General features: G+C 39.9%; 1 protein-coding gene across 1 annotated transcript in view; it reads left to right on the top strand.

Moving 5' to 3' along the window:
- C2CD3 (C2 domain containing 3 centriole elongation regulator) overlaps nt 1–19,979 on the top strand; it is a 127,116-nt gene that overhangs the window by 55,238 nt on the left and 51,899 nt on the right. Inside the window, exons 14-22 of the mRNA XM_055549070.1 lie at nt 1,476–1,970; nt 3,617–3,768; nt 5,590–5,836; nt 8,618–8,798; nt 10,285–10,468; nt 11,240–11,412; nt 13,053–13,176; nt 18,591–18,859; nt 19,316–19,405. Coding sequence (XP_055405045.1) covers nt 1,476–1,970; nt 3,617–3,768; nt 5,590–5,836; nt 8,618–8,798; nt 10,285–10,468; nt 11,240–11,412; nt 13,053–13,176; nt 18,591–18,859; nt 19,316–19,405 — 1,915 coding nt within the window. The remainder of the gene's footprint in view (nt 1–1,475; nt 1,971–3,616; nt 3,769–5,589; nt 5,837–8,617; nt 8,799–10,284; nt 10,469–11,239; nt 11,413–13,052; nt 13,177–18,590; nt 18,860–19,315; nt 19,406–19,979) is intronic.

Here is a 19,979-nt window from a genome sequence, read left to right as displayed (position 1 = left end):
ACCAGGCTCCCCTGTCCCTGGGATTCTCCAGGCAAGAACACTGAAGTGGGTTGCCATTTCCTTCTCCAATGCATTAAAGTGAAAAGTGAAAGTGAAGTTGCTCAGTCATGTCCAACCCTCAGTGACCCCATGGACTTCAGCCTTCCAGGCTCCTCCATCCATGGGATTCTCCAGGCAGGAGTACTGAAGTGGGGTGCCATTGCCTTCTCCAATCGCCATTAACAGTCATTAATAAGTGAAATTGTGTTAGAAATACTACTTGGGTTTGTATTTCAGACTCAAGAACCAAACATCTGTTGCATTTAAATGTTGTATCTCTCTAATCTCCTTTTGCCTGGAACAGTTGTGCTGCCCTTCTTTGTCTTTTAGTACTTTAATGTTTTTGAAAGTAAGGCCATCTCATTTTCCTTGTTATGGCTTGTTAGATACACCCAGCATTTAAAAGTGGACATTTCATTTCCAAATACATGGGCTTTTGTTTAAAGTATTGTTAATAATAATATCTCATTTTATTATTAATTTCTCATCTAAATGCTTTCTTCTCTGCAATCACTCTCTGAAAAGTTTTTGGGTTTTTTTTTTCCAGTAATAAAGATACTTTATTACCTTTGATGAGATTTTTGATGCCTAAGTCAAAGATCTCTCTTGGTAAATGTCACATTACACTTGAAAATATGTGGATTATTTTCAGATATCTTTTAATATTGATTTCTAATATAATTCCACAGTGATAAGAGAACAGACTCTGTTTGATTTCAAAACTTTAGACCATGAAATTGTTGCACCTTGTTTTATGTCCCTGGATATGTTCCAGTGTCTCCTAATTTATAGTCTATGGGAACATGAATAGAATTTGTATCCTACTATTGTGTGAGAATTGTATAAATCTTAATTATGTTTAAAAAAAAAGTAAAGCCAGTTACTTTGTACAGTGTCCTCCATTTGGGGTTTATCTGAATGACTTATTACTATGATAATTGAAAGGATATGATTCTAACTTCCCCATTAACTCCACCCCCGCCCCATGCATTTATTAATTGGCATTCTATACAGAAGAGTTGTCCCTTCTCCCTTATTTGTTGATAGTCCTATGGACTCATGGATTCTGACATTATTCAAAAGCTTATAACCCACTACTATTATTATTCATTTTGAAACTCAGATTGTCCTATATTTGTCCAATGGGAGCCCCTTCAACTGAATTCTGTCCTTATAGTATGTCTCCATTCTTTTCTGAGCACTTCCCGTATTTTCTGGCACAAGATGATGTTGTAGGCTCATCTTGTGTTACTGATGAATTATCTGCTTTTCTTAATCCTGGTGAGGTAAGGCAGTCTATTAGTGTACCTACTATTGTGATATTTGAGTATGAATTAATCTATATCCTAACAATCTGATGCTGCTTCTAGCTCCAAAATTCTGATTCCGATTCTAGAAGATATCCCTATTAACTTTCTTCCTTTTATGTTTTCTAGGTAACTGTGGAGCTTGTTTTAGATAACAAGGATTTCACTGGTGTCAATACAGAGTTGAGTAGCAACACCCAACACACCCCACTTAGTGCTCTTACAAATCCAGATAAGACACTGCCAGAAACTGTTCAAGATGTTACTTGTACCAGAAATCCACAGACCCTAAATCAAATTCATGAAGAAACTGTAAAGAAAATGCAGAATTTGATGCTCCCCATCCCAAAGTCACCTAGCCCTTTTATACCAAATTCTTCAACCTTCATGGCAGCGCCAGCCTCTCATGATTTGGAAAATGAGATGAATGGGTCAACAGAAGAGAGTGCTTTGCTATTGCATGTGCTGTTGATGGTGCCAGATGGAAAAGATTTCGTTACTGGAGAATCTGAGAAACAACCATCAAGCAATATTTATTTAAATTGCAAACTCTTCAGCACAGAAGAAGTCACCAGATCTGTCATTGCATGGGGCACAACAAAACCAGTCTTTAACTTTTCTCAGGTAACTTTGTCTCAATGTTCCATATGCATAAAGGATGAAGATGGGAGTTGGGGAGGGAAGAGAAGTATGTTTCCCAGATCACAATTACATTGTAAAGGAAATAGAGAATGTTCAGACTGGGGCAGGGGGACTTTTATCATTATCTGGTGTGCAGATCCAATCCCACTATTGGATGGGAGGAAGAAAAGGCATTGCCAACATTTTGAAACATTTTGTGTCTTTCTTTCTGTTCTGTCTGTTTATATGGTTTCCTGCTGTTTCTTTTGCCTGAATTCTGAGTTCTATTTCCTTCTGTTTCCTCTAGGACTTTGATCAGTTAAACTTTTTTCTTTTCTGTTTCTAGTCTCTCATTCTTTATTTTTCCTTAGACTCATTTATTCCTCCACTGATTTAAATACTCATCTTACTTGATTTCTCAATAGAATTTGATGCTATTGCTTAAATTGTTTCCTTTCTTGATTTTTGTGGTTCTCTCCTCTCATTTTCCTTCTGACTCAACAGCTGTTCTTCTCCAGTCGTTGAGTTAGTAGGAAACCTAGGAAAAGGACTGTGACCCCAGCACTTCGCCGTCTCTCCTACTTCTAATTATTAGTATCCCTGTTCATTAGTTTATGCTTAGCATTCTCCAGACCAACCCTCTTTTCCCCGTGGTCACCTCATCTACTCCCATAGCTTCATTTGTGTGAAGGTGACTTCCAAATCCACACTTCTTTGTAGGCCAGGCATTTCCCTCTGGTTCCAGTTCTCTGTGTCTAACTGCCTTCCGGTCGTCACCACCTAGATCTCTCAAGAGCTCTTTCCTCTTGGCACCTAACACATCCCCTGGCAAATTGCAGGTATTCAATAAAGTTGTGTAAATGGAAAAGTAATTCAGAGGTATTCAAATCTGAATTTATTATTCCTTCCAAATCTGTTCCTCTTCCTCCTATCTGCCCTAATTCATATTATAATTCACTGAGAAACCCAACCAGAAGTTGACCTTGAGTCTTTCTTTACGTAATGACTTACCAAATCCAGTAGATGCTACAAACTTAATTATCTCTGGAATAAATTATCTTATCTCTGCTCCATTGCCACTGCTTTCATTCAGGCCCTCGTTCCTGTTCCAGATAGCTCGCCGACTGTCCTACCTGTTTGTCTCTCGCTGTCCATTCCTTCTTCTGTGGACCAACAGTAATAATCTTTCTAAAACACTAACCTGAATATTTTACTCCCCTGCTTAAAACATTTCAGTGATTCCCCATAGCCTTCAGGCTAGAATTCAGATCCTAATTTGGACTATAAGACCCTGCCTGTACTTCTCCGGTGTCCTCTTCTCCACACACTAGATAGTCCAGCCGTGCTCAACTACTTGCAGTTTTCTAAATATCCTCTTTTCCCACCTGTGCCCCAGAAGCCCTATCTAGATGAGCTTTGTCATCAGAGAATTCATGCTGTTTTGTATTTGGCCTTTATGTGTTTGTCTCTAAACAAGGCTATGGCTTTAGACTGAGGATACAGAGTGGGTTTTATTTTGATGTCTTCAGCTCCTAGCACTGTGCATGGCAAATAGGCTTTTAGTAAATGCTTGTTAAATAAAAGTATAAGTTAATACTTTGTCTCAGATGTGGGGTTTGGTTTTGTTTTTTGGTTGTCCCTCTCCCCAGGTGATTCCTGTCTCTCTGTCTTCCAAATGTCTGGAAAGGCTTAAGAACAATGTGATGATAATTGAAACTTGGAACAAGGTGCGGAGCCCAGGACAGGACAAGCTTCTCGGGCTGGTGAAACTCCCCCTCCATCAGTTTTACATGTCATTCAAGTAAATAGGACCTTTTGAAGTACTCTTTTTTTACATTTTTAACTTTATATGAACTTGAATAAGAGTATTTGCAGTTTGCAAACATATCCAGCCCAATAATTCCTTGGAGGACTTTTCTCAATTTCACTACATTTGCTGCTCTTTCTCTTAGGTTATAGCAATCATACAGATACTGCTTTCCATGTTTCAGGCCCTATGCTAAGAACCTTACATATATCAAGTCCTTTAATCCTCACAACAACCCTCTGAGGCAGGTAAATTTTATTTCCCCTGTTTACAAATGAGGTAACAGAGGCACAGGAAAGTTAAATATTAATTTGTAATATGTATTAAAGTAGTGGAACCAGCATTAGAACCCAGAGAATCTGGCTCTCTAGTCCACTCCCCTCACCAAGAAGAAGCTCAGCTGCCAAAGTTTATCACCTCACAGAACTGATGGTTTATCTCTGTCACAAACTTTAGTTAGTATTGTTCGGATCAACCATTTGCAAGATTTCTATACTGAGCATTGTCTTTTAGACCTTCAGATTTGATTGCTGTACCTCATTTATCACTACTCAAACTTAGATGGGATATTGATTTATCTGCAAATCATTTCCATCCTCAGTACAAACTGTTCAGTTTTTGTTTCAAGGTACTGATTTTTAATTATTCTAGAACTGACCTCTTTCCTAACAACCTTCTCATGGTTCTGTGTTTTAAATGCTGCACCTTACACTTTGCAAAGAGCACTATTGTGGGCAGTGTCTCACATGAGCCTTTCTATAACCCCAGGAAGTATTATCATTATCCCCATTTTACAAATGAGGAAGCTTATCATTTAACTTGGAGATGTCAGCCTCTCTGGCTTTCTTTTTATCATCCGTAAAATGAGGGTGATGACAGATATCCTACCTCCTTCTTGGAGCAATTGTGAGGATCCAGTGAGAAAATAAAGGAATAAGCCTCTAGTGAACAGTTTAGTACTTACATGATGGTAACATTGGGAAGCCTGCTCAGGCTAAGGTGTTCTGCTGGAATCATGGATGTCGTCGTCAGCTGTAGGTGTTTGGCTTTTTCCCCTTTTTTGTTGTGGTATTAGACTGGTCTGATATTCCCCTTTCTTTTCCATTTCCTTACACCCCTTTCATTTCGTTGCTGAGTGTGTAGAACAGTAATAGCTATCAATTACTAAGCACTTATCATGTTGGCATTTTATATCAGTTGTCTCAGTTTAGTCCTAACAATAGCCCTTTGATGCAGGTTTTCTTACCTACAGTTTACAGATGGGGAAACACTTTCAAAAGTTATACGGATTACTTAGTCATACAGCAAGTAAGAGGCAGATGTAAGATTCAGCATGGTAATGAAGAGCATTTAGACTTTTTTCTCATCTGTGAATAGTGAAGAATAGCAACCTTTGGCATGTTAGAAGGATTAAAGAAACTAAAGTGCTTATGACATAGTAAGTACTCAGTAATTAGCAGATATTATTTGTAATATTACTCAAAACTTATCTGCTGGACTCCAAAATTTATATACTTTTTCTAGCTGACCACACTGCCTACCTCTAAAATATGCTTTTCAGCAACCCTTGGGGCCATGATGATACAGAGATAAGTTAGACACATACCTTCCCCCTCAAACTGCTGCATTTGGAACTTACCTGCTTGTCATTTTTACTTGATGGATTACGGGTAGAATCCTATTTTTTCAAACCACCATTACTTTTCTAGTTGTAGGTCCATTTTTAACAAACTGAGAAAACAAATAAGAAATGAAGCAACTCTATGACATGATTGATGATTGTTGTTTGCTGATGCACAATTTCTCTCTCTTTAGAGATCCCAAGGTTTCTCGCCTGCTGCTTGATGCTCGGTATCCAGTCGTTGCTGTCGACAGCTACATGCCTGTGATTGACGTGTTCTCAGGCCACCAAAATGGGAGTCTTCGGGTCTTTTTAGCTATGGGCTCTGCAGATCAGATAATAGCACTACAAAGATTAAAGAATGAAGAAGGAACACTTACTCCCTTCAACCCCAGGCCAGCCCATTTCCTGGACCAGCCGTCTGTAGCATCTGTTGCTATGGTAGTGACCAAACACTTGATTGTTTACAAAAAACATAATCTTATTTTAAGGCTTACAAGGTGATGCTTTGATAATTGGAGTGAACCTAAATCTGTCCTAAAAAAAAATAGTCTCAATGAAAAAAAGAAAAGGTAATCTGGGGGAGAAAATGGGGATGGGGTGAAGAGTGATCCTAAATGTAAACCAGCAAAATATTCTGTTTTTGACCAAATCCATGTTGCAAAGTTTTCAAGTGACATTCTTAACTTTTCTACTCATAACTTAAAAGTAATTTGTTCTGTGCAGTTGTTCAGTTAAGAAAGCACATTGACATACTTTATTGTGTTTATTCCCTTATACATGAGGTAGGTCATTGTCATTCTCTTTTTTAGGTAATGAAACAGAATTAGAATTTATGTTATTCATCTAGGGTCACGTAGCTGAGAACGGGAGAACTGCTGTTCAGACGCAGGTCTTCTGACTCTTAAGTCCACTATATCATGTGCTCCTGTATCTTATATTTGATGTCTTTACTAGAATAGCCAAATCTCAGTCTCCACTGTATGTTATATTTTTTAATCTGAATCTAAATGACAAATTGATTGCCTCTAGCAGAGAAAGAACTATTAGGAAAATATCTATTAGTAGGCTATTATTTATTTGTTATGAACTCTGAACTTTTTCTATTTTATATTCATGTCTATCAGTAGATAATAGTGGAGTTAATTTAAAAATGACATAAAAGTACAAATAAAGCTCATCTCTTTAATATTCCCAAGCCTTTTTTAGGCATTATGTGGTCCTCACATTGCAATGTAAACTTAGATTTTGTTAAATTTCATACCGAAGGTTAAAAAAAGTTACTGTGAACACAAAAGAAGTCCTTAAAAGGTTCAGTTCAGTTCAGTTGCTCAGTCATGTCTGACTCTTTGCAACCCCGTTAACTGCAGCATGCCAGGCTTCCCTGTCTATCACCAACTCCCAGAGCTTCCTCGAACTCATGTCCATTAAGTCGGTGATGCCATCCAACCATCTTATCCTCTGTCGTCCCCTTCTCCCACCTTCAATCTTTCCCAGCATCAGGGTCTTTTCCAATGAGTCAGTTCTTTGTACCAGGTGGCCAAAGTATTGGAGTTTCAGCTTCAACATCAGTCCTTCCAATGAATATTCAGGATTGATTTCCCTTAGGATGGAATGGTTGGATCCCCTTGCTGTCCAAGGGACTATCAAGAGTCTTCTCCAACCCCACAGTTCAAAAGCAACAATTTTTCGGTGCTCAACTTTCTTTATAGTCCAACTCTCACCTCCATACATGACTACTGGAAAAACCACAGCTTTGACTAGACGAATCTTTGTTGGCAAAGGAATGTCTCTGCTTTTTAATATGCTGCCTAGGTTGGTCATAACTTTTCTTCCAAGGAGCAAGCGTCTTTTAATTTCATGGCTGCGGTCACCATCTGCAGTGATTTTGGAGCCCCAAAAAATGTCTGCCACTGTTTCCATTGTTTCCCCATTTGCCATGAAGTGATGGGACTAGATGCCATGATCTTCATTTTCTGAATGTTGAGCTTTAAACCAATTCTTTCACTCTCTTTCACTTTCATCAAGAGGCTCTTCAGTTCTTCGCCTTCTGCCATAAGGGTGGTATCATCTGCATATCTCAGGTTATTGATATTTCTCCTGGCAATCTTGATTCCAGCTGGTACTTCATCCAGCCCAGCATTTCTCATGATGTACTCTGCATATAAGTTAAATATGCAGGGTGACAATATACAGCCTTGACATACTCCTTTTCTGATTTGGAACACAAATAAATTGTTCCTGCTTCTACACTCAGTGTCTCTTATCCAATTCAGTGTCTGCAGAACTGAATTACTATAATACTGCATGGTTATATTAAGAAGCTGCTATAATTCTGAGGGGTTTTTTTTTTTAGCCTGTACTCTTTTTCTCTAGAGAATCAAAGTACAAGTTTTCTGCTTCCCTAAGGAACTTTTTTGAACAGCTTTCACACTCATATGCTTTTAGATTCCAAGGCAAAGACCTAATGCAATCTCTGTTCCACATATTTTGGGTTAGTAGTTAGATACTTAAACATATAAAAATCATACAGTCTGACCCTTATCTGAATCCTGAATTCCCCTTTGGTGAGTATTCCCAATAATCACTTATCTAGTGTCTGCTGCAGCTGTCTGGAACTGAGGAAAAGAACACTGGCTGTGGAGTCAGTCTACCTGAGTTCAGACCCTGGTTCCTCTGTTGCTGGCTGTTAAATTAATATTAATAAATGCAAGGCTCAGAATAAGTAATAAATGCATTATTGTTATTAGAAGTACCTTCAGGAACAGTGTATTTACTACCTCTCCACTAATAAACACTCGGTGTTATTCCTAGTGTCATTAAAAACAATAATTAACGTAATTAATACTTAGCTGCTTCAAATATGTGTTCTTTATCCTGTTAAGGAAATAGCCTTCTATTCTTAGCATACAAAGAATCAGAAACATCTGATTAAATTTTATCAAATACCTTTTCAGCCTTTATTTGAGGTAGTCACTTTTTTCCTTCCTCTGTTAGTGCATTGGATTACATTTATGGATTTCCTAATATTGACCAAATCTCACAGTCTAGAGTAAATGCTCCCTGATCTGATTACAGTGAGCAGTTGTGAGATTTATACACAATGAATATTAAGTATCTGCTTATTTCTTCATCTCTTCTCAGACTATACAGATAATACGCATGAACACTCTATACAAATTACTCTTTAAAGCTCACCAGCATCTCTGTTTCGTTTCATAGGCAGGGGACCATGGAAATGGATTGATGGAGCACCACTTTGAACTCTTTGTAGACAAGGTTAAAGGGCTTGCCCCTCTTCAGGCCACAGTCTGGGGAGAAGCAGATTGTTATGTCCAGTACTACTTCCCAGTTCAAGACTCACAGTCCAATGTGCTGAAAGGACCTGAGTTCCTTGAAAATGGTAGGTTTGGGAGATTAGGCCTTCTTATTCTTCTGTGGCTCTTTTATTGAATAGACTTAGAGATTTTTCTTCCTGAGGGAGTCTTGTGTTCCTCAGTATTTCTAGTCTTACCTGAGCAATGCAGGAGATACCCTGAGTTTTTGCTTTTCTTAAATTGTTTTTCGTAACATTTTGATTTGATTTCAAATTTATGGAAAAGTTGCAAAAATAGTACAAAGAATTCCCATATACCCTTTACCTAAATCCATCAATCATTTATATTTTGTCTCATTTAACATCATTTACAAGCCTATTCACTCTTACTATTAACATACAGTTGATTCTTACTATCCATCATAATTATATCCTGTAAGGTCATCAAGAGTGCTAAATTAAGAGAATATTGAACCATTGTTACTAGGGGAAATATGTACACATACATATCTCACATAGATCATAATCTTAAATCCTAAAGCAACTTACCGTGGTAGATTCTAGTGTCTTTATTTTACAGAAGAGAAAGCAAGGTTCAGAGTGTTAGTGACTGTGGCCACCCCACTAACAAGTGCCAAGGTTGGCATTTAAACCCTGTCCAGCTGGCCTTAGTGTAGAGTTCCTGCACTACATTGTACTGTCCCTTACTGTCTCTAGCCTCTGGTCATCTCTGAGAGCTCAAACAAGAGTGCAGAGTGTCGCCTTGTTTGATTGCAACTGGGAATGAGCAAGTTGGGGGACTCAAATTTTCTGTCATTCTGAGCATGTCCTTAAGTAACTGTGAAAATGCTGCCGGGATTAGTTTTGAGGTTCAAATAATAGACTTGTACCCAGGATATATAAAGCACTCTTAACAAATCAGTAATAAAAAGACAACCCAATTTAAAAATGGGCAAAGGATCTGAATAGACACTCGTCTGTATAGAAATGGCTAAAAAGTACATGAAAAGATGGTTAACACTATTAGTCACTTGGGAGATAAAGATTGAAACAGTCACAAGGTACCACTTCATACTTGCTGAGATGGCTATATATATATTTTTAAATAGATTAATAAGTGCTGGTAAGAAAGTAAAGAAAATAAAGTGCTGGAGCTCTCACACACTGTCCACCAACAAAGGAATCTCTTCTGTATTATCATGGCACCTTAGGGAACCATAGCTACTAAGGAAGTGGACCTTGGTGGGAGTAATGCAGTCAGAAGATACAGATTCTGGTTCCAAGTCTGTGACGTACTAGCTCTAAGACCTTTGGATTGACTGTGTAACCTCAAGGTATCCATATCCTCATCTGTGTAGCAGGAGAAATACCTGCTTTCTTTTCCCCTGGAGAAGAGAATGGCTACCCACTCCAGTATTTTGCATGGAGAATTTCATGGACAAAGAAGCCTGGTGGGCTACAGTCTAGTATGAGGATAAAATTGAATAATACTGGATATTAACATTCTCTCTTATTACATTTAAAGCACTTAATGATGTGTTGAGTTATTCTAAACTTCTTTTCTTTTCCAAAGGAATCACCCTGAAGCCTTTTAGATCTGCAGCCACACTCTGTGTTCCAGACCCTGTCTTTAACAGCGAACACCATCACTCTCTCCTGTTGCCAGCTGAGGTTCCAGTGCAAAGGCTCCTGCTTAGCGCCTTCTCTGCGCATGGGCTTGTCCCTGGAGGTGGAGTCCAGTTTGAAATCTGGTGCAGGTACAGTATGGATAATCCATTCCTGTGCCTAGGAAAGAAGTGCATAGTCATAGAGCATCCTTCCCTTAATTAGCCCTGGTTGAACTGTAAGCAAAGTGGCCCCTTCTGCCCTGTTTAATATTATTTAGGAGTTTAGTAGTGACTCTTATCCAGCTTTTACCATAATCTATTAAATTATTAGGCTTCTGAGAGCAGTTTGTATCTCTTGCTTCTAACCACTACTTACATTTGGAAGAGAAGTTTTCACTTTTATCTCCTACTGTCACTTAACATGTATTAGTCACCTTTCTTCTGTTTCTCTTTTTGCCTTACATTGTTCAGGCCCTTGCTATATCATGCCTCAATTATTGTAATACCCTCCTAACTGGTCTCTTCACTTCTAGACTCATTTCTTGTAATCTGTTCTTCCCACCACCAGAAGACTAGCCTTTGTGAAATAATAATTCCACTCATGGCACAGAACTACTTGTGCTGCAGGATGGATGTTGTCAGGAGCGGCTACTCCCAAAGGGCAAAGCCAGATGCTGATTCCTCAGCCAAAAACCTGTGAGAAGCTGGGCTTTGTCTTGAACACAGAGTATAATTTATGGGGTTCCTCCTGCAGGTTATGGGCAGTAAATCCAGCCAGACACAACCACAGCTGCATACCACAAATACAGAACAATCGGGCTCCAAAGAAAACTAGATACTGAAAACTTATCCCTGGAGCAGACTGAATCATCCGTCCACCTAATTCTTTGAACTGACAGCTTGTGCTTTTGTGGCTTACAGATACTATTATCCTAATGTGAGAGACCAGATGGTCGCCAAAGGAACCTTGCCATTATCAAGGATCTGTGCCTTGGTAACCATGCAGCACCGTGAGGATGGGGGCATACAGACCTTTAATCTCCCTTTAACCCCCAGGCTTGAGAATAGGAAAGAACTGAGGAACCAGTCATCAGGTAATTGAAGACGTCTACCTTTCCCTTTCAAAGTCAGTATATGTGAATGTCCCTTTTCCCTCTAAATTAGTGATTCTTCACATTTTGTGGTACTTACCCTTTTAAGAATTTGATAAAAACTGAGGCACCTTCTCTTAGAAAAAGAGTAGAATACATACTGCAAATTTTGAATATAATTTTAGAAAATTCATAGTTATGTAGACTGTGTACATAAATGTTGCTTGTCTCATCTCACCTTTAACTTCAGTAGCATTTGACAAGCCCTCATGACACAAATCCCAAGTATTATGTAGGTATACTCAGAGAATTATTATTCCAAGGCAACATGATGTAGGATTGGAAGAAAATAGCATGAAGTGGAAATTCACTGTGAGGAGAGAGTCAGGATTTAAAATTAGAAGGGATTAGTTAGAATTGGAGTTTTGAATTCTATCCTAATGGTTCCAGCAAGATGACCTATCCTTCAAATACATCATGAATAACTAGAATTAGCCTCATAAATCAAGTTACTCTTCGCTCTTCCTGGACAGTATCTGCCCAAACAAAGGCTTTATCTTGTTAGATTAAGATTGAGTTGTTCCTCCTGACCCTCACTGATCAGCTTGTTCTGTTGTTCCTTAAAGCTTTCCCTGGGGACTTCTCTAGTGGACAATAGATAAGAATCCACCTGCCAGTGCAGGGGATATGGGTTTGATCCCTAGTCCAGGAAGATTCCACATGCTGTAGAGCAAGTAGAGCCCGAGAGCTGGGACTGCTGAGCCCACATGCTGCAGCTACTGAAGCCCGTGAACCTAGAGCCTGTGCTCCACACAAGGGAAGCCTCCGCAATGAGAAGCTTGCACACCGTAACTAGGAGGAGCCCCCACTCTCTACAGCTAGAGAAGGTCCACATGCAGCAACTGAGACCCAGTGCAGTCAGAAATAAGTAATTTAAAAACAAAGTTTATTTTTAGTTTTGGCTGCACTGGGTCTTCGTTACTATGTGGACTTTTTCTCTAGTTTCAGAAAGTGCAGGCTACTCTTTGTTAAGGTGTGTGGGCCCTCTTGTTGCAGAGCATAGGCTCTGGAGCACATGGGCTCAGTGGCTATAGTACTTGGGCTTAGTTGCCCTGCAGCACATGATATCTTCCTGGACCAGGGATCAAACTCATGTCCCCTGCATTGACAAGTAGATTCCCAACCACTGGAATACCAGGGAAGTCCAGGAGAATTTTTATTAAAAGATGGCATGTGAAGGTGTTTCAGGTGATGGTAGTAGGAGGGTGATAGAAATGTGTGAGTGTGAAAATCTTTTAAAGATTTTAAAAACAAAGGTTAGAGTCCATCTCAATTCTATAAAAATAACTGGGATTACATTCTGCCTCTGTTAGTTATGGGATTTTTACAAGCAGTTGAATCTCTGAGCCATAGTTTTCATAGATATAAAGTGAAAATTGTGACTTCTATTCTGCTTTATTAATCCTAAAGTACAATAATATAATGTGATTCTGACCATAGACAGATTGTTTCACTGCTGAGGCCCCTTACTGTTCATTAGGATTATATCTCTTCCTTCCTTCCTGACTAGGACTTAGGGTTTGGTAGAACAGAAGATTATTTCAACCAACCATTTGGTTTTTCCTTTCACCCTCATTCTTCAGGTTTACTGGATGTGGGCCTAAGGTACAGGCGTACTCCAGGGACAGCAGAGGGAGTTCTTGCTGCCCGAACTGTCTCCATCTCAGTCCAGATTATCAGAGCCTGTGGTTTACAAGCAGCAGCCAAGTAAGTTCACCTTAGAGAAGCAATTCTCAAACCAAACCTTTCTCCACTGCAGTCCATGTAATTTGTGATGCTCAGATAACATAAAACTTCCTTGGGTACAATCTTCAGTTTATTAACCACAATTCTGCTCTTTTCTTTTTCTCTTAAGAAAGCACGTAGGACTATAAGTGAATAAATCACTTGCACATGTTGCTGTTTTAACTGTTATTAGCAACTTAGTTCCTTGAGCTTGCCCAGCAGTTTATCCTCTACCCTGCTGCTGCTAATGTTGAGTCGCATAAGTCATGCCCGGCTCTTTACAACCCCATAGACTGTAGCCCACCAGGCTCCTCTGTCCATGGATTCTCCAGGCAAGAATCCTGGAGTGGGTTGCCATTCCCTTCTCCAGGAGGTCCTCCCGACCCGGGGACTGAACCCAGACCTACCCCGTTGTAGGCAGATTGCCATGTGAGCCACTAGGGAAGCCCTCTACTCTACTCACCCCTTAACCCAAGGTCAGACCCTATGCCCTCCAACCATGCCAAGACCAATCACTGTTACAGATCCTCTATAGTCTCATGTTCAATCTGAGTACCACCTTCTGTTTTTCTGGCTCATTCCCCTTTAGTCTGTTGTCAGTACAGAAGCCAGTGAGCTTATGAAAACTTAAATAGATCTTGACACACATCTACTTAAAACCCACCGATGCCTTTCCATCTCATTTAGAGTAAAAACCAGAGCCTTTTAAATGCCTGTAAGACCCTACATGATCTGACTCCATTATCTTTATGACCTCCTCTGCTCCTGGTAGTTGCTGCTCTGCTCACTCCACTCCAGCCACTGGCTTTTTTATTGCTTCTGCCCACATGCTCTTCTTCCCCTCAGGGCCTTTGCCTTGCTGTTTTCTTTGCCTGAAATACTGTTTCTCTGTATAAACAGCATGGCCTTCTCTTGCCTCCATTGCTCATTCTTCTCTCTACTTTGGATGTTCTTCCTTATTTTGTCCTCTAAACAAACTTCCGTTTTCATCAAGGCTTTGCAGCCTTCCTCCATCTCTCCCTACATGTTGATAGAATTGGTGCTTTGTCCTTTGTCTACTAGCTCCATGTTGCAGCACATAGCAGTCTGTTTCCAATACGTGTAGACATGAGTTTTCCTCCACTAGGCTGTGAATTCTTCTGCATGCACACACTGCCTGAACTCTTCTCTGTACCCCCACCACAGAGCATCGTTCCAGCACATAACAAGTGCACAGCTAAGAAAGAGAATTTGGGACTTCCCTGGTGGTCCAATGGCTAGGACTCCATGCTTCCGATCCAGGGGGCCCAGGTTCAATCCCTTGTCAGGGATCTGGATCCTGTATGCCCCAAATAAGAGTTCATATGCTGCAACTAAAGGGCCCATATGCCGTGACTAAGACCCAGGAGAGCCAAATAAATCAGTTCAGTGTAGTCACTCAGTGGTGTCCGACTCTGTGACCCCATGGACTACAGTATGCTAGGCCTCCCGTTCCATCTCCAACTTCCGGAGTTTACTCAAACTCATGGACATTGAGTCAGTGATGCTGCCCAACCATCTCATCCTCTGTCGTCACCTTCTCCTCCCACCTTCAATCTTTCCCAGCATCAGGGTCTTTTCAAATGAGTCAGTTCTTCGCATCAGGTGGCCAAAGTATTGGAGTTTCAGCTTCAGCATCAGTCCTTCCAATGAATATTCAGGATTGATTTCCTTTAGGAAGGACTGGTTGGATCTCCTTGCAGTCCAACGGACTCTCAAGAGTCTTCTCCAGCACCACAGTTGAAAAGCATCAATTCTTTCGTGCTCAACTTTCTTAATAGTCCACCTCTCACATCCAAACGTGACTACTGGAAAAACCGCAACTTTGACTAGACAGACCTTTGTTGGCAAAGTAATGTCTCTGCTTTTTAATGTGCTGTCTAGGTTGGTCATAACTTTCCTTTCAAGGAGTAAGCATCTTTTAATTTCATGGCTGCAGTCACCATCTGCAGTGATTTTGGAGCCCCCAAAAATAAAGTCTGACACTGTTTCCACTGTTTCCCCATCTATTTCCCATGAAGTGATGGGACCAGGTGCCATGATCTTCATTTTCTGAATGTTGAGCTTTAAGCCAACTTTTTCACTATCCTCTTTCACTTGCATCAAGAGGCTTTTTAGTTCTTTGCTTTCTGCCATAGGGTGGTGTCATCTGCATATCTCAGGTTATTGATATTTCTTCCAGCAATCTTGATTCCAGCTTATGCTTCATCCAGCCCAGTGTTTCTCATGATGTACTCTGCATATAAGTTAAATAAGCAGGGTGACAGTATACAGCCTTCACGTACTCCTTTCCTGATTTGGAACCAGTCTGTTGTTCCATGTCCAGTTCTAACTTTTGCTTCCTGTTGCAATCTGAAATCTGTTGCATACAGATTTCTCAGGAGGTAGGTCAGGTAGTCTGGTATTCCCATCTCTTTCAGAATTTTCCACAGTTTGTTGGGATTCACACAGTCAAAGGCTTTGGCATAGTCAATAAAGCAGAAAGAGATGTTTTTCTGGAACTCTCTTGCTTTGTCGATGATCCAGCAGATGCTGGCAATTTGATCTCTGGTTCCTCTCCCTTTTCTAAATCCAGCTTGACCATCTGGAAGTTCATGGTTCACGTACTGTTGAAGCCTGGCTTGGAGAATTTTGACCATTATTTTGCTAGCATGTGAGATGAGTGCAGTTGTGTGGTAGACTGAACATGCTTTGGCATTGCCTTTCTTTGGGACTGGAATGAAAACTGAACTTTTCCAGTCCTGTGGCCACTGCTGAGTTTTCCAAATGTGCTGGCATAGTGAGTGCAACACTTTCACAGCATCATCTTTTAGGATTTGAAATAGCTCAACTGGAATTCCATCACCTCCACCAGCTTTGTTCATAGTGATGCTTCCTAAGGCTCACTTGACTTTGCATTCCAGAATGTCTGGCTCTAGATGAGTGATTATTCCATCATGATTATCTGGGTCATGAAGATCTTTTTGTATTGTTCTTCTGTGTATTCTTGCCACCTCTTCTTAATATCTTCTGCTTCTGTTAGGTCCCTTCCATTTCTGTCCTTTATTGAGCCCATCTTTGCATGAAATGTTCCCTTGGTATCTCTAATTTTCTTGAAGAGATCTCTAGTCTTTCCCATTCTGTTGTTTTCCTCTATTTCTTTGCATTGATTGCTAAGGAAGGCTTTCTTATGTCTCCTTGCTATTCTTTGGAACTCTGCATTCAAATAGGTATATCTTTCCTTTTCTCCTTTACCTTTCACTTCTCTTCTTTTTGCAGCTATTTGTAAGGCCTCCTCAGACAATGATTTTGCCTTCTTGCATTTCTTTTTTTTGGAGATGTTTTGATCCCTGCCTCCTGTACAGTGTCATGAACCTCTGTCCATAGTTCTTCATGCCAAATAAATAAATATAAAAATATATTTTAAAGAATAACTAGATCATGATCCTGAAGCAAGCTAGCTCACTTTGAACATGAATTCAAAAAAGAAGCAAATGCTGCTTAATTTGGTCCCTGTTACAACTTAAGGGTCAGAATATTTACCTTTAACTTCATGGTCACTAAATAACTATTGGGATTACTGCCATGTGAAATCTTACGTGAAAGTAGCTGGTAATATGATCAGTCTAATTAATACTTTTCCTCACTTAATTCTCCAAATAGACTTTTACAGTAACCACTCAGGAACATCTTAGTGAGATACCAGGGCGGTTTTTTAATCATGTTCTACCATATAGTCAAACTTCTGATGGTTTCTCATCGTCAGTAACAGTGGTCTCTTAATTTTAATTCTACATTCCTATCATTTAAAAAAACTAGCATACTCTGTAAATATATGGATACTTATTCATGTATGAGTCATCTTCATATACTACTATACTAATATATATATTGTAAAGAGTAGTAAAACTTTAATATATGAAATAACAACTCTAGAAATTTTAATAATTTTTTTCCTATGCCCAAATAGTTTACTCTCTGAACCCCCTAGATGGTACTCACTACGTTCTAGAGTAGTGGTCCACAGGATAAGGTCCAACCTGCTTGCTCAACATGGCATTCAGGACCCTTCAAAATAATCTGAGTCTTGAAAGAAGAGTAGGAGTTAATCAAAATGCCCAAGAAAGCTGAAAATTATTCTAGTCAAAGAGAAGAACATGTGCAAAAGCCATGGAGGCATGAAATTATGTATAATGGAGTACCTGTTCTGGGTAAGACCCAGCCAATTAGTTACTGTGTAACTGACATATTAAAAAGCAGAGACATTACTTTGCCAACAAAGGTCAGTCTTGTCAAAGCTATGGTTTTTCCAGTAGTCATGTATGGATGTGAGAGTTGGACTGTAAACAAAGTTGAGTGCCGAAGAATTGATGCTTTTGAACTGTGGTGTTGAAGAAGACTCTTGAGAGTCCCTTGGGCTGTAAGGAGATCCAACCAGTCCATCCTAAAGGAGATCAGTCCTGGGTGTTCATTGGAAGGGCTGATGTTGAAGCTGAAACTCCAATACTCTGGCCACCTGATGTGAAGAGCTGACTCATTGGGAAAGATTGAAGGTAGGAGGAGAAGGGAACTCCAGAGGATGAGATGGTTGGATGGCATCACCGACTCAATGGACATGAGTTTGAGTAAGCTGGAGTTGGTGATGGACAGGAAAGCCTGGTGTGCTGCAGTCCATGGGGTTGCAAAGAGGCAGACACAACTGAGCAACTGAACTGAACTGATCTGACAGAAAAGGACTCAGAATTTCAGTACTCAGATCTCAGAGAGACTTAGTAATAAATAAGAAATTCAGTAGTTTCTCTGGGAACTCATGGGGAAAGTCAGATTAGATGGCAGACAGTTTTGCTTTTTTTTTTTTTTTGGCAGGTATTAAGCATTTTTTTTTTAATTTTATTTTATTTTTAAACTTTACAATATTGTATTGGTTTTGCCAAATATCGAAATGAATCCGCCACAGGTATACATGTGTTCCCCATCCTGAACCCTCCTCCCTCCTCCCTGCCCATACCATCCCTCTGGGTCATCCCAGTGCACCAGCCCCAAGCATCCACTATCGTGCATCGAACCTGGACTGGCGACTCGTTTCATATATGATCCTGCATCTGATCTGTGTTGTACTTTCAAGCAAAAAGGGCAAGAAGCCAGACCAGGGCAGTGGAATGTCCTTGTAGTATCACTCTATTAGGCAGATGAATATTGTCCCCTTCATACACACATACGCTGTGACATCTCTATTGCTAAGAAAAAACACTGTGGCCCTGCCAAAGCCTAGATAGGAAACACTTGGTCTGTGAGTGTTCTTGGTGGCCTCATGGGAATGGTAATGTTCCTAGGCAGTCTACTGATTTCTGATACTGCATCCTTCTCATTTCTGATATTCCTACCCTTCTCCCCTACAGGGCTTTGGCTGAGCAGGAACCTGCTCTGCAGTTTAGTGCCACAGTCGGGGTCAATGCCTTTGTCACCACTCATCTGTCCTTCCTGCCCAAGGGAGAACAGCGCCAAACCCGCCCTGTGGCCTGTTCCTTCTGCCCCGAGTTCTCCCATCACAGTGAGTTCTCATGTAACTTGGTAACTCAGCACTGCAGTGGAGAAGCCTGTTTCCTGGCAGAGCTGTTAGAGTTTGCAGAAGTTACTTTTGCTGTTTATCATGAAGATACCAAGTCAGGTGAGGACAAATGGCTCATAATCACAATTAAAAAGGGTTCTGTTTTGAATGGTATAGCGCTTCCAACTTACTTCTAAAGGATATAGCAAAAATATGTAGAATATGCATTGAGTATGTTTAAGAGAATGTAGAGGAGTAAAGCAAATGTGTCAAGTTGTTAGCAAGTGAATCTAGGTGAAGGATATATAGGAGTTAGTAAGTATTCTTGTAACTTTTCTGTATGCCTGAATTTTTCAAAGTAAAATTACATAAGTGTGGGTATACACATACTTAATGATTTAATTTAAATGATTTAGAAGGCATTCAAGATTTGACTGGAGCAAGATAATCTCTAATGCCCTTCAACACTGAAATTGACTGAGTATAAATGGATTCTCATATGGCTGTATTGTAACACAAGCCCTTTAGTCAGTAGACCACCAACTAATTTCCCTTTTTTTTTGTTTGATTTAACAGCCAGTGATATAACCAGTATCCACTCATTCAAAGATTATCTGCTTGGAGTAGTAAAGATTCCAACAAAAGATCTGCTGATGAAGAGATCTGGTAGGAATCCTGGATTATCAGTTTCTGATCCTATCCTTTCCTGTTCACTTCCCTGCTCGAGATCATCTTGTTTGGCTCTCTTGCAAGAAATTGAGTAGGGTAGAGGGGAGACACCTTAGCACATACTTCTCAATTCTGCCAAATACCTCAGAAGTTTTCTCAAAAATATTGTAAGTCCTTTGCTAGTTATTTCAGAAGTCTTCTAATAAAGCAGAGAAGCTCAAAACACTGTACTGTCATCTTCCTCCAGGAAAGGGAATGAGGATGATACTACTTATAATAAATATGGCAATACCTATTGCATTGTATAGCACTCTGTAAAATATTTTCTCAGATCTCATTTGAACCTCAGGGTAACTCTTACTGTCAGGGATACTAGGATTATCTTCGTTTGACAGATGAGAAAATTTAGGCTCACAGAGTTTAAGTGATTTGTCAGAACCACACAGCCACGTAGTAGAGTCCTGGAAATCAAATTCAGGTTTGCCCATTCTTTTTCACTATACTCTTCTGTCTGACTGAAGAACGAATGAGGCTGCGAGATAGAGACCCGAAAGAAGGTACAACCACCAGG

Source organism: Bubalus kerabau, chromosome 15 (assembly GCF_029407905.1).
Source record: "Bubalus kerabau isolate K-KA32 ecotype Philippines breed swamp buffalo chromosome 15, PCC_UOA_SB_1v2, whole genome shotgun sequence".
In the NCBI taxonomy this organism is placed as follows: domain Eukaryota; kingdom Metazoa; phylum Chordata; class Mammalia; order Artiodactyla; family Bovidae; genus Bubalus; species Bubalus kerabau.
The sequence above is the reverse complement of the archived record's forward strand: the minus strand, read 5'-3'. Positions and strand labels throughout refer to the sequence as shown.